We start from the raw sequence: 13,474 nt of genomic DNA, 5'->3' as shown, positions 1-13,474 counted from the left end.
TCATTACACATATTGCTTCTGAAAAAAATGTAACATTATAACTAACAATCAAGCACAATATACCTCATGATGCCAACGAATCCCAAATCTCATGGCCCTTAATAGGCACCAACTCAAATATAAATAACGTGAACCAAAAGATACAACTAACCAAAGAGAAAAATACACTAAATTCACCATCATGCCTCCTTTGAGATAAACAGAAGAAAATAATCCCTGAACTAAAAACAAAATCAAAACACCTATACAAGCTCATGTGGAAAATGTTACAATGTAACCATAGATCAAAACACATAAAACACCTAAGAGTGGGGGCGCCTGGGTGGCTCAGTTGGTTAAGCAACTGTCTTGGGCTCAGGTCAGGATCCCGGAGTCCCAGGATCAAGTCCCGCATCAGGCTCCCAGCAACATGGGAAGTCTGCTTCTCCCTCTGACCTTCTCACCTTTTATGCTCTCTCTCACTGTCTCTCTCTCAGATAAATAAATAAATAAAATCTTAAAAAAAAAAAAAACACCTAAGAGTGCTCAGATAGAGATACCAAGAAGACCTACATTGAAATAAGAAACACAAGGCAGAAGACCAGAATTTGCAGGACATGATATATACCCACGCAGCAGCTTTTCTGAGAACAAAGCACCCAAAAGAAAGACGAAACAAAAGATAAGACGCCACATTCTGCTTATTTCAGAACTGTGGCTGATTGTTGTTCTATGATTTAATCTTTATACCACAAGCATGGAGTCTGCTGGGATAGTGTTTTTCTAATGAAAATCTAGTGGCAGTTTCCAGCAAGATTAGCAAGATCTTCAAACCCAATAAAAACAGACACACAGTTAGCTTGCTTCCATGATACCAGACAACAAGGAGGAACTAAATGGAAACCCCAATCACAGAACCAGGAAAAGACAGGAAAAAATGATACAGGAAAAACCAGATGGCAGGTTTCATAAGAAGTAGAATCTAGAGACAATTCTCAAGACAAAAGGGGCACTTTAGGGGGCAATGAAGACAAAGGGGTGAATGGTCTGGAAGGACAGAAGACAGTCCTAGTAGAGTCTTTATTCATCACAGTATCACCTAGGTTATGATACGTAGGGCCAAGGTTTTAATTAAAAGGCAATGTGGAGGGCGCCTGGGTGGCTCAGTGGGTTAAGCATCTGCCTTCGGCTCAGGTCATGATCTCAGGGTCCTGGGATCGAGTCCCGCATCGGGCTCTCTGCTCAGCAGTGAGCCTGCTTCCTCATCTCTCTCTCTCTCTCTCTCTCTCTCTCTGCCTCTCTGCCTACTTGTGATCTCTCTCTGTCAAATAAATAAATAAGATCTTTAAAAAAATAAAAAATAAAAAATAAAATTTAAAAAAAGGCAATGTGGATACCTCCTCCCTACTCCAACCTCAGGAAAAATGTCCTCATACACATCAAGCTTGAAAATGAAAGCAACAATAGGACCAACATCACCAGGAGTAGTCAACTCTAGGTTGAAGGAATAGGATCAGAGCTCCCTTTCTCCTCAACTAACACACAGAGATGGAAACCCAGGGGAGAGGGGCTTTCGGACTGGGGGAGGCTCTGGTGCAGAAGGGCTCAAGGGAAGGGGCCTAGAGGAACCTAGGTTAAGTCTATCAGCAAAAAATGCAGAACATATAACTGCCTGGGTTTCCTACATTGTAACTCTCCAGGATCCTGAGCATGGCAATGGAAGACAGATGGGATACAGCTCTCCTGGAGAAGAAGGAAGCCTTGTCCCCGAACACAATGGAATTTATTCTTTAGAGCAAAACTCCTGGAAAGTGCTATCTGGACTCTTCTCCAATTTCTTTCCTCTTACTTGTTCTTGAACATACTCCAGGAAGGCTTATCCCAGCACTCCCTTGAAACACCCCTAACTGTGGAGGCCAAGAAAAATTAAGGCCATCCCACCTCAGGTTTAGCCTTAGCATAAGTACAGCCATCTCAGACCCCTGTACCCAAGGGCTGAACTTTCCCCTACTATACTTTTAGTTCCAGGAAGCCCCACCCTGCTTTGGTTCCAGAAACCCCCACCCTGCTTTAGTAAATTCTCTCCTCCCCCCCCAGCCTCTTGTAACGACCCATAAATTCCCCTGCCTTGACTAAGCTCGGGGTCCAAGTCCCTACTCCGCTATGCGGGGTATACTTGGGCCCAAGCTTAAGCTGGTCAAATAAACCCTCATGTGATTCCATCACTGCTTGGCTCCTTGGTGGTCTCTCAGACGCGAAAACTCGGGCATAACACTAACCAAATATTCAAGGTTATCACCATGAGTCATGGGAGAAATAGATATCTAATGCCTCCTAAGAAGGTTACAATATCATTTTTTTGTATTCCCACCAAAAATGCATAATGTGAATTTAATCATGAGGAAACATCAGATATACCCAAACTGAAGGATGTTCTAAAAAGTGAGCCTATACTCCTCAAAAAGGTCAAGGTCTTAAAAGACAAAACCAGACTCAGGAATTGTTCCAGATTACAGAATACTAAAGAGAGAAGTCAGTTAAATGTAACACGCGAAAGTTTTTTTATAAAGGACATCAGTGGAATAACTAGTGAAATTCAGTGACGTCTATAGGTTAAATAATAGTACTGCATCAAAGTTATTTCTGTGAATGTGATCATTTTTACTATGGTTACATAAGAAAAAAATAGAAATATTTAAGGGAAAAATGTCTATGTCTGCAACTTACTCTCAAGTGGCTCAGAGAGAGTAGTATCTGAACACATACATATGGAGAGCGTGCACACTAGCACAAAGAAGAAAAAGCAAAGTGTAACATGTTCACATTTGAGGAATATGAGTAAAGATTACACAGAAATTCTTCGTGTTTTTGCATCATTTCTGTGAAACTATTTCAGAATAAAATGTTAAACACACACACAGAATGATCTTGCCACACCTCCACTACCACCATCCTATCCAAACCACTGTCCTTTCAATCAAACCACTGTCCTCTCTCACCGGAAATTACCAGATAGTCTGATCCATCTCTGTTCCTCTTCTTGCCCCTGACTTTTCTCAGAAAAGCAGCCCAGTGATCCCATCAAAACAGGAGCCAGACCGCACTCTGTGCTTCAACCCTCCCTGCCTTTCCATTTCACTCTGAATAGGAGCTTCCACCCAGCCGAGACCTAGCAGGCTGCACCTCTCCCCCTCCTCCAGCAAGGCTCTTTGCCGAGGGTCTTTGTTCCCTCTGCAGGCACTACAGCCCAGAGGCGGGCAGCGCTCCCCACTGTGCCTCTCGTCTCCACCTAAAGGTTAGCTTTTCCACCTCGGCCTCCCCGGCCGTGGCTCTCAAACTTCCTCCCTCACGGTCACTTGCTTATTACCCACCTTTCCTACTTCATGCTTGCTTCTTAGCACTCAGCAGTTTCTCACATGATGAATATTTTACAAATTTATCTTGTCTGTCTCATCTCCCCTGCTAAAACATAAGTTCCAGGACGGCGGATATTTTGTCTGTTTGCTCCACTGCTATATCCCTGTGCCTAAAACAGAGAGTGGAACAACAGAGGGGCTCAAAAGGCCTTTGCTGAATGAATGAAGACCAGACAAAAGCATTTTTTAATCTTCTTAAGTTCTGGATTGGTTGACCTCAATCTGCAAAGCCAAAGAAGAAATTTTCGAAGTTTAAATCCACATACTCACCAAGGGAAGAACAATTACCCTCCTTGGCCTCAAAGTGGCAAGCGTACGTGTGAACAGGAACATACGCGGCAGATGTATTGAGAAGTGGATCCCGAACAATGACATTATAAATGACACCTTGTCCTCGGAGAGAGGAAAAGGAAACACGTGGCTTATCATTAGCTGTTAGGGTAACCACCTGAAGCCAAAAATAATGTGTGATTAGTGTTTTTTTTTTTAAAAAAGCTATTCTATTATAATCCCACCTACAGGTGATATTAAATTATATTATAATTCTTGTTTAAAATATATACCAATCCAGTTAGCTCTCTCAAACAACTGTCCTGCACAGTTATAGTTATATGTGCTAATATAAGCAAGTTCTTATACAAAATGCTTCTAAAGATTTTGCACAGCATCAAATGGTAACAATTTAAGTAAAATAAGATATAAAGTGTAAACACTAATCAGGACAAAATTTTTAAAAAATTCCTGTCCTCTACTAGATTGTAAACAACACAACAGCAAGAACTGCATTTATCTTGCTCCCTAGTCCTTCTTTCCTCAGTTCTTAGCACAATGCTTGGCACAGAGTAAGTGTTCAACAAATGTTAGCTATTACTACTAGCTACGAACTGCCAGCAGACAAGTGTTTATTAACATCTTGTGGAGAGGACCCAGCTATCTTTGTCAACAGACTCTGCAATAAGAAAACATTTCATGCAAGTTGTTATGCGTGGTTCTTCACTTCAAAACTTCCATTTTAGGGACGCCTGGGTGGCTCAGTTGGTTGGACGACTGCCTTCGGCTCAGGTCATGATCCCGGAGTCCCGGGATCGAGTCCCGCATCGGGCTCCCAGCTCCATGGGGAGTCTGCTTCGCTCTCTGACCTTCTCTGCTCTCTGACCTTCTCCTCGCTCATGCTCTCTCTCACTGTCTCTCTCTCAAATAAATAAATAAAAAATCTTTAAAAAAAAAAAAAAAAAAAAAACTTCCATTTTAGGGGCACCCGGGTGGCTCAGTTGGTTAGGCAACGGCCCTCAGCTCAGGTCACTATCCTGGAGTCCCAGGACAGAGTCCTGCATTGGGCTCCCAGCTCCACGGGGAGTCTGCTTCTCCCCTCCGACCTTCTTCCCTCTCATGCTCTCTCTCACTGTCTCTCTCAAATAAAAATAAATTCAAAAAAACCCAAAAAACAAAAAAACCTTCCATTTTAAAGGTTGTTTTTAGGAAGGTAATATATGTAATAGAAGAAACATGCCCCTACAATGTCTTTCATAGCTTTTTCCCCCCTTAACCAAAATCCAACCATTTTATGCATGCTGTTTACCTCCGATATCTAGGACAGTCCTACCCATCACTCTCTCCCACCCACCTAATGATTCTTTTTTTTTTCTAAGATTTTATCTATTTTTTTAAGAGTTTATTTATTTGCCAGAGACAGTACACACAAGCAGGCAGAGAGGCAGGCAGAGGCAAAGAGAGAAGCAGGCTCCCGGCCAAGCAAGGAGCCCGATGCGGGACTTGATCCCAGAACCCTGGGATCATGACCTGAGCCAAAGACAGCTGCTTAACCAACTGAGCCACCCAGGCGTCCCAGATTTTATCTATTTATTTGACAGACAGAGATCACAAGTAGGCAGAGAGGCAGACAGAGAGAAGGGGGAAGCAGGCTCCCTGCTGAACAGAGAACCTTTTGTGGGGCTTGATCCCAGGACCCTGGGATCATGACCTGAGCCGAAGGGAGAGGTTTTAACTCAATGAGCCACCCAGGTGCCCCACCAATGATTCTTTTTTTTTTTTTTAGATTTTATTTATTTATTTGACAGAGAGAGGGATCGCAAGTAGGCAGAGAGGCAGGCAGAGAGAGAGGAGGAAGCGGGCTCCCTGCCGAGCAGAGAGCCGGATGCGGGGCTCGATCCCAGCACCCTGAGATCATGACCTGAGCCGAAGGCAGAGGCTTAACCCACTGAGCCACCCAGGCGCCCCCCCACCAATGATTCTTAAAGAGATTAAGAGCAGTTGTCTTTTTCTGTTTGCTTTTTTATTGTGGGGCGGAGAGGGAGAGAAGAATGTTAAGTAGGCTCCATGCCCAGTGCAGAGCCCAAAATAGGGCTCAATCTCATAACCCTGAGATCATGACCTGAGTCGAAATTAAGAGTCAGTTGTTTAACGTGCTGAGCCACCTAGGCACCCCCAGAGCACCTATCTTACAGGGGCACCTGGCTGGCTCAGTTGGTAAAGCCTGTGATTCTAGATCTCATGGTTGTAAGTTCAAGTCACAGGTTGGGTACAGAAATTACTAAAAATAAAATCTTAAAGGGCGCCTAGGTCCCACTAATGAGGGCATGTTGAAAAGAGTCAGAGCCTGTTTAAAGAGGCTTGCCCTGACCAACTTTGGGGCAGAGATCACAAGTAGGCAGAGAGTGGTACAATTCAGCCTTCAACTCCTGGTTTCAGCTCAGGTTGTGATCTCATGGTTGTGAAATTGAGCCCCTCGATGGCCTTCACACTCAGTGCTGGAGCTACTTAAGATCCTCTCTGGCCTCTCCTCTGCCCCTTACCCCCCACCGCCAGCTCACACTCTCTCTTAAAATAAAAATAAAATCTTTAAAAAAAAAAAAAGAAAAAAAAGAACATTCCACAGTCTGGATATGCTCAAGGTGTCCAACTTATTCTTTAAACCCATGTAATCCTATAAACAGCAACTCCAGTGGACTGAATTCAGGTTAAACATGTTTTGCTAGAACATTTCACAGGTGGTCATGACGATGTCAGATGGAGTCATATGAGCACATAAGGCCAGCTACCCACTATCAGTGAACCCCACAGACCATATAGATAAGACCAAGACCATCAAATCATTCCATTCCAAAAGTAAGTTTTTCCTTTGCAAATAGAATTAATCTGAGCATGCTGAGACTATCCTGTTCCCCGGCAGTCGTTGATCCTGCTGATCCTTGCCTGACTTATTTCACTGAGGGTGGAATATGGTGATTTTCTCATCCTATTATTCCTTCTACATCTACTGGCTGGCACTCTTCCATGAAGAGCCTTCTCTCATCCAGAAGGATGAATTACAGGGCCTCTTTCTGAAAACACAGCATAAATTCCTCCCCTGTATTGATTTCCAGAGTAACTTGGTACAGGAGTCTCCTCCAATGTTGGCAACTGAGGAGTTTTCTTTTTCTCTTTTTTTCCTCCTTTCATTAGTATTTATATGGACTTTTTTTTTTTTATAAAGTCATCACATGTAATTCTTTTTTTTTTTTTGAAGATTTTATTTACTTATTTGACAGACAGAGATCACAAGTAGGCAGAGAGGCAGGCAGAGAGAGAGAGGAGGAAGCAGGCTCCCTGCTGAGCAGAGAGCCCGATGTGGGGCACCATCCCAGGAGCCTGGGATCATGACCTGAGCTGAAGGCAGAGGCTTTAACCCACTGAGCCACCCAGGCGCCCCATATATGGGCTTATTTTTATTTATTCAAAACTTATAACCAATCATTATTCTTTTTGATGACTGAACTGCCCCAAAGTTGGTCAGGGCAAGCCTCTTTAAACAGGCTCTGACTCTTTTCAACATGCCCTCATTAGTCAACGAGGGTTTCCCTCAACTCTGGCATACAAAATTCTAACTCTTCCCTGAAAGTTATAAAGTATATGATTCTTACACTCTTCATGAGAATAAAATAAAATGATCTTCAAAATTTTCTCCGTAAAAAGGCAACCGGTAAACTTGTCCAAAAGAGCTTCCATTGTGAATAAGCACAATGAGTTTTCTTGTGTAAGGCTCCTTCTTAGCATATGACCATGACATCTTAGGTGACAAGACGACAAAATGAGATCTTGCTCTGCAATAGACTGAGGGCCTAGGCTAATCACAAAGGCCACTGCTTCCTATAAAATCTGGTAACCTATCAACCTTCTAGAAGAATCAGAGTAGTCTAGAAAAACTATACCCATAAACCATTAGACTGAAGGATGAACTTCTATATTATTAGACTGCTATCAAGTACTTTTTAAGACATAAATCCTGCCCTCCACAAAAATCATCTATAGCATGAATCTCAAATTTTAATATGCATAGGAATCACCTGGGGCCCTCAAAATGCAACTTCTGATTCAGTAGGTCGGGGTAGAGCCAAAGAGTCTACAATTCTAACAAACTCGCAGGTGTTACCAATGCTGCTGGCCCATACCCCACACTTGGTATTCCAAGAATTTACAGGGCTTCCAAAGGTCAGAGAAAACTTCTGCTTCAAGTTAGAGACTTCTGAGTTTGGGCTTAAATATTAATGTCAGGGGCCCCTGGGTGGCTCAGTGAGTTAAGCAGCTAACTCTTGGTTTTGGCTCAGGTCCTGATCTCCAGGTCATGAGATCGAGCCCCACATGGGGCTTTGCACTCAGCATGACGTCTGCCGGTCCCTCTCCCTCCCCCTTCTGCCCCTCTACCCATCTCCTCTCTCCACATGCACATCTACACTCTCTCTCCCTAAAATAAATAAAAACAAAAATCTTTTAAATAAATAAATAAGTAAATATTAATGACAATGTGTATATCCTGATACAGTTTCTCCTTGTTTTTTAAAAGACACTGTAACTTCTATACTTGCCAAAAGTTTTTATATAATAGTTACGGGAATACAAAGAAAAATCACTTCCATCTGTAGCTGAAGATTACCAGGTCATGTATGTGACAGCAATTAAAACATAACATAATTTACATGCACCTCCTCAAAAGCCAACATTACTTGGGGATATCACTAGCATAGTGACATCGTAACAGATATGATAACAGAATGAAAGAGAATAAAGTGAGAATCCCAGAAAGACTAAGGAACAGTAAAGGAAGAGGAGCTTCTTCCTTTCTCGACTCTGACAGTAGGGCCACAGCCTCGGCCACACAAATGGTAAGAACCAGATTTACCTTGATTGCATTGGCCTTCACCTGAGGCACCTCTGCCATCCTCTGCAGATGCTTTAGCAAACCCTCCTGGCTGAGGTCATTCTCGGGCAGAAAATACTGATAGACATCATACAGCAACCTCCACCTAGAGTCCCGGCCCGTCCCAATGTCACACGGCAGAGGATTTGTGCCTCTAAAGTCAACCAACAAAACTGAACATCAATCTCTTGTGATGCATGTCCCATCTATAAAAGGAACCAAAAGCTCACATTTCAAACTTCTGCATCCATTCCAATTTTGGCATTACGACTAAAAGGAAGCTACTGAGGGGGAGTATGGTGAAATAACCGCATGTTCATGTTAGGCCCAGAGGGACATGCCAGCTTTGCCGTTTGTTAGCTGTGTGGACATGAGCATCTCAATGACCCTTGGGCGCCACTCGGTAAAAGCACCACCACCCCTTCTTAAGAAAACTGTCAGGATTCAGTGACCAAGAACACTACGGATGATACACAGACAGCAATGAAGTGTTACTCAATGTTAGCTACCATTACTATCAAAGTAGAAACTAAGGCAGAGTTTTAATTAAAATAACAAAATCCTTAAAAAAAATACAGGGTGTTTCATGGTTTCAGAATGCTTTCTATATTCAAAACTCTACAGAAACTAAATGTACTTCTAAGCTCACAAAAGAAACTCAACATCTAGCTCTTTCTAAGGATGGAGGGAGACAATATTAATTGTGACAGATCAACTATTACTTACAACGCTGAAATGACCTCCATTCCAAAAAAAATTAAACCATTTCCGTAAAGAGAACCATGGATTTGGGGAGTTCCCTGAATCAATACAACAGCTACTCATGGATGTCCTATAAGCAGTTTTAGGAGATAGGAAGATAGACATACCTTGCATAGCCTAGGTTTGCTGGGGCAAATTTAATAGTTGTTTCAAAGAAATTATATTCCAAGTAAATGTTGGGATCAATATCTAAATCAAACTCCAAATTACAGCCTCCAGGGACAGGATCTGTATGAAAAATAAGGAAGTTACTCAACACAGAATCCTTCTACATTCACACTGTACTCAGAAAAACAGAACTCTACTCTTGTAAGAACTTTCCATTTAGGAGTTAAATATAATAGAGCTTCTGGTTTTGTAACTACCTCATGAACTGAGGTTAAAGAGGGAAAACTTGACTGAGGTTGAGGGCTCTGGAACAGAGGTCAGCAAGCCTTTCTGTAAAGGGTAAAATGGTGAATATTTTAGGCTTCACACACCAGATGTTTTCTGCGGCAACCACTCAGCCTTGCCCTCGAGGCACGAAAGCAGCCACAGGCAAAATGTAAGCAAAGGAACGTCCGCTGTTTCTAGTAAAATTTTATGTACAAAACAGGCAGAGGCTGGATTTGACTTATGGTCTGTGTTTGTCAACCCTGCTCTAGAGTTGAAAAGGTCTGGAGACGGACATTCTTAAGCTGGTATCCAAAAATGGGCTTTGGAGGTCCCATGAACACCTTGAAATTGTATGCCAAAGGTTGAATGCATGCATTTCTTTTTTTTTCTTTTTTTTTAAGATTTTATTTATTTATTTGACAGAGATCACAAGTAGGCAGAGAGGGGGGCAAAGAGAGAGGAGGAAGCAGGCTCCCCGCTGAGCATAGAGCCCAATTCAGGGCTAGATCCCAGAACCCTGGGACCATGACCTGAGCCGAAGGCAGAGGCCCTAACCCACTGAGCCACCCAGGCACCCTGAATGCATGCATTTCTTAAGGTGAGAGATTTTTATTAGATTTCGGGGGGGGGTCTGTGATCCCATAAAAAGAGCTTAAGAATCCAGGGACAGAAGGGAAAAAACAGTGCCAAAGAGAAAAGGAACTCCACTGGCAGTAAAGAAAGGGGTGTCTACTTTTCACATGCTCCTTTAAACTGTTAGAAAGATGACATCACCCTCAGTGTTGGAGGAGTCTTTGTGCACATAAAAGAGTAAAAATAAAAAAGACCTCAAAAGACTCCCAAGACCATGTACTGGAATAGCATTTGGATATTTAATACAAATTTTAGGTACTTCATCCTCTTAATAATGTGGTTAAAACAGCTCTTCTTATTAGGAATCCTAATACAATACAATCCTAATGACAAAACTTAGAGAAGTCACATAACATGCGTTCGATTCTATGTAAACAACTGTCTAGATAGACCCAAGTGGAAAGGTTAAGATAAGACAGATCTTATCTGGTAAATCAATTTAAAGATCTTCAAGATCTCAACTTGATACACTCATGCAATCATTCCACAGTTGGGTCCTGGTTTCCATCAATTGTTGGAATTCTGGTGGTGGACGCCCCCTGGCCAGATCTGGAATGGAGAAACCCAACATGCATATCTGTCTCCATCTTCTTCCACACTCTCCTTCTCCTGCATTTACAAATCTTTACTACACCCGAGAAAATGATATGGATTGCAATGGAAGCTCTACTCTAATTCTTCTTTGTACACTATCCTTGATGAAAACCCAAAGTCTGTGGTTTTCTACCAGGTCATTACCTTTTGCTCCCTAGAACACTATGTAAGAGTAGTCTAAATACCCTCAGCTCACCTTTATTCCTCAATCACCGTAATCAAGTTTTCGTCCCCACTGTGCCACTAAAATGACTCTCCCTAAAGGCCACCCTTCACTGCACTATCACATGGACACTTTCAGTCACTTCCTTAACCTCTCTACAACACACTATTTACACTCCTTACTTAAAGCAGAACCTCTGGGCTCTTCTCTTACCGGCCTGACTCCTCCTTAGTCGTATGCTAATTCCTCAGCAGTAAGCATCGCCCAGAAACAGTGCCTGACATGTGGTAGGCACTATGAAAGTATCCGCTGTTGTTTTCCCCCCTAAATCTCTGAGTATATGCCTGGACAATCTTACTCGCTGCCATGGCTTTTACTCAGAACCTTGCAGGTGGATATCTAACCTCAGGTCTCCACTCCATGCCCTGAAACTCCCTACTACACATTTCCACCCAGATGTCCTATAGCATCTCAGATTCCTTGTGTCCTAAACCAAAGTCACCATCTTTCCCATCTGGATGGCATAAACTGCCCAGCACCACAACTCTCTCTCAATCCTATTTTGCATCACTATCTCCTTGCAGCCCAAATGGGAAGCCTATGCTCTTCCCTTTATAATCCATAACCACCGGTCACCGTGTCTCATCAGTGCCACCCTCCATTTTCTCACTCTGAGCCCTTAAAGGTGAGCTGAGTCCTGACCCTGCTATGCCTGCTCCACAACACTCCCTACACCGCTTCTAGAGTTAACTTTCTGACAGAGGAAATGCATAGCATTCCTCTGCTTCAAAATTCTTTGTGTTCCTTCAGAATAGAATACAAACCTCAAATTACATACAAGGCCCTTCACACTTCAGGCTTCAGCCACACCCCCCATTCTGCCATTCTCCAAATACTCTCAGTTCTTCTACCATGCCTTCTTCTGCCTGGTAAAGTGTTCAGAACTGTGTCTTGCCTTTGTTCCTGCTTCTCCAAGGCCTCCTTAAATTTTGGGGGGGTTAATGACTGCATTCTCCAACACCCCTACCTGGGCTTTCAATCACCATGTAATTCTTTGGCTCCCCTGCTGTTAAAAATCTTTGATTCAATATACTGTATTTACAATCAATACTTTTACAAGGATTACAGTTTCCTTAAGTTTTCATAAATAAGTTCCACATTCTGGAGAGTCAATAGGAAGTCGAAGATAGAAAGGTTACCTCTTTCTGAATAGGAGAGTGGGATGGCCATGTTTTGGACAGGCTCAGCATCTAAAGTCTCCAAGTGCCAAGTGCACATACTCTGCTCTGGTCTAAGAATGAAAACCAGTCCTTTGTCAGTGCCTGTTCCTGAGGTATTGTGAAGGAGAGTCTGCAATAAGGTAGAAGAGAGTCATTGTGAATAGGGAGTTGAGCAAAATATTTCAACTCTAGGCTGGATTTCGTCTGTATGTCCTATTCCAAACCTTCTCAAAACAAGAAGGAAGAAACACAGACCTTCCTTAAAGAATTCATCTCTACACACAGATGCTCACACATATGCACAAAGAACTATTTCAATACACGATCTTTGATAGGAATAGGAGACGCACAGTTTAATTCCCAATTTTTCCAATTCCCCAAATTAAGATTCACTATGTCAAGTACTAAGACTACGGTCAAATGACAACACTGAAACAATTCAGTAAAGTGTCCTTTATTGGTGTCCTTTTGGTGTCAAGGAAAAACAACCCACAGATTAGGGCAGTGTAGTGCCTTAGAAGCAGTGAAGAAGCAGCTGAGGGATCTGGGGCAACAGTGAGTTGTACGGTGTTAGAAAAAGCGAAACAGAAACAGGACATAATTGGCTAGGAGGTCAGGAATTTCCTTATAAGGAAGGAGAGCAGGTCCTATTCTCTATGGTTCGTAAAGGAACTAGAGCAGAGTTGGAGGATGGTGACTGTCATGTTAGGTTTCCTGGACAGGTGTTTCCCGGTAAGTACAAGCTAACTCAGGTTTAGATTTGTGACATGGAGCAGGCCACTGAGGCAGACTCCATCTTGTAGGTCCAATATACAAATTAACTTTATCATTATGAAAACAAAAACATGAGCCCCACCCCTAAAGAATTCATGTTCTGGAAAGTTTCTTTAAAAAACTGAGCTATAGGGGCGCCTGGGTGGCTCAGTGGGTTAAGCTGCTGCCTTCGGCTCAGGTCATGATCCCAGGGTTCTGGGATCGAGCCCCACATCGGGCTCTCTTGCTCAGTGGGGAGCCTGCTTCCTCCTCTCTCTCTGCCTGCCTCTCTGCCTGCTTGTGATCTCTGTCTGTCAAATAAATAAATAAAATCTTTAAAAAAAATAAAATAAATAAAATAAAAAACTGAGCTATATGGGGCGCC

General features: G+C 42.7%; 1 protein-coding gene across 5 annotated transcripts in view; it reads right to left on the bottom strand.

Annotated features, from left to right (window-relative positions):
• TM7SF3 (transmembrane 7 superfamily member 3) overlaps positions 1-13,474 on the bottom strand; it is a 42,435-nt gene that overhangs the window by 16,838 nt on the left and 12,123 nt on the right. For all 5 annotated transcript variants that reach the window (XR_014313723.1, XM_082738518.1, XM_082738517.1 and 2 more), the window contains exons 3-6: positions 12,316-12,466; positions 9,459-9,579; positions 8,572-8,743; positions 3,666-3,843 (exon numbers count right to left, since the gene is read on the bottom strand). Coding sequence is in view for 4 of the 5 variants with exons in the window: in XM_082738518.1 (XP_082594644.1) it covers positions 3,666-3,843; positions 8,572-8,743; positions 9,459-9,579; positions 12,316-12,466 (622 nt within the window). In the remaining variant the exon portion in view is untranslated. The remainder of the gene's footprint in view (positions 1-3,665; positions 3,844-8,571; positions 8,744-9,458; positions 9,580-12,315; positions 12,467-13,474) is intronic.

Source organism: Mustela nivalis, assembly GCF_964662115.1.
Source record: "Mustela nivalis genome assembly, chromosome: 7".
Lineage (NCBI taxonomy): Eukaryota > Metazoa > Chordata > Mammalia > Carnivora > Mustelidae > Mustela > Mustela nivalis.
Note: the sequence above shows the minus strand (reverse complement) of the source record. Positions and strands in the feature narration are given on the sequence as shown.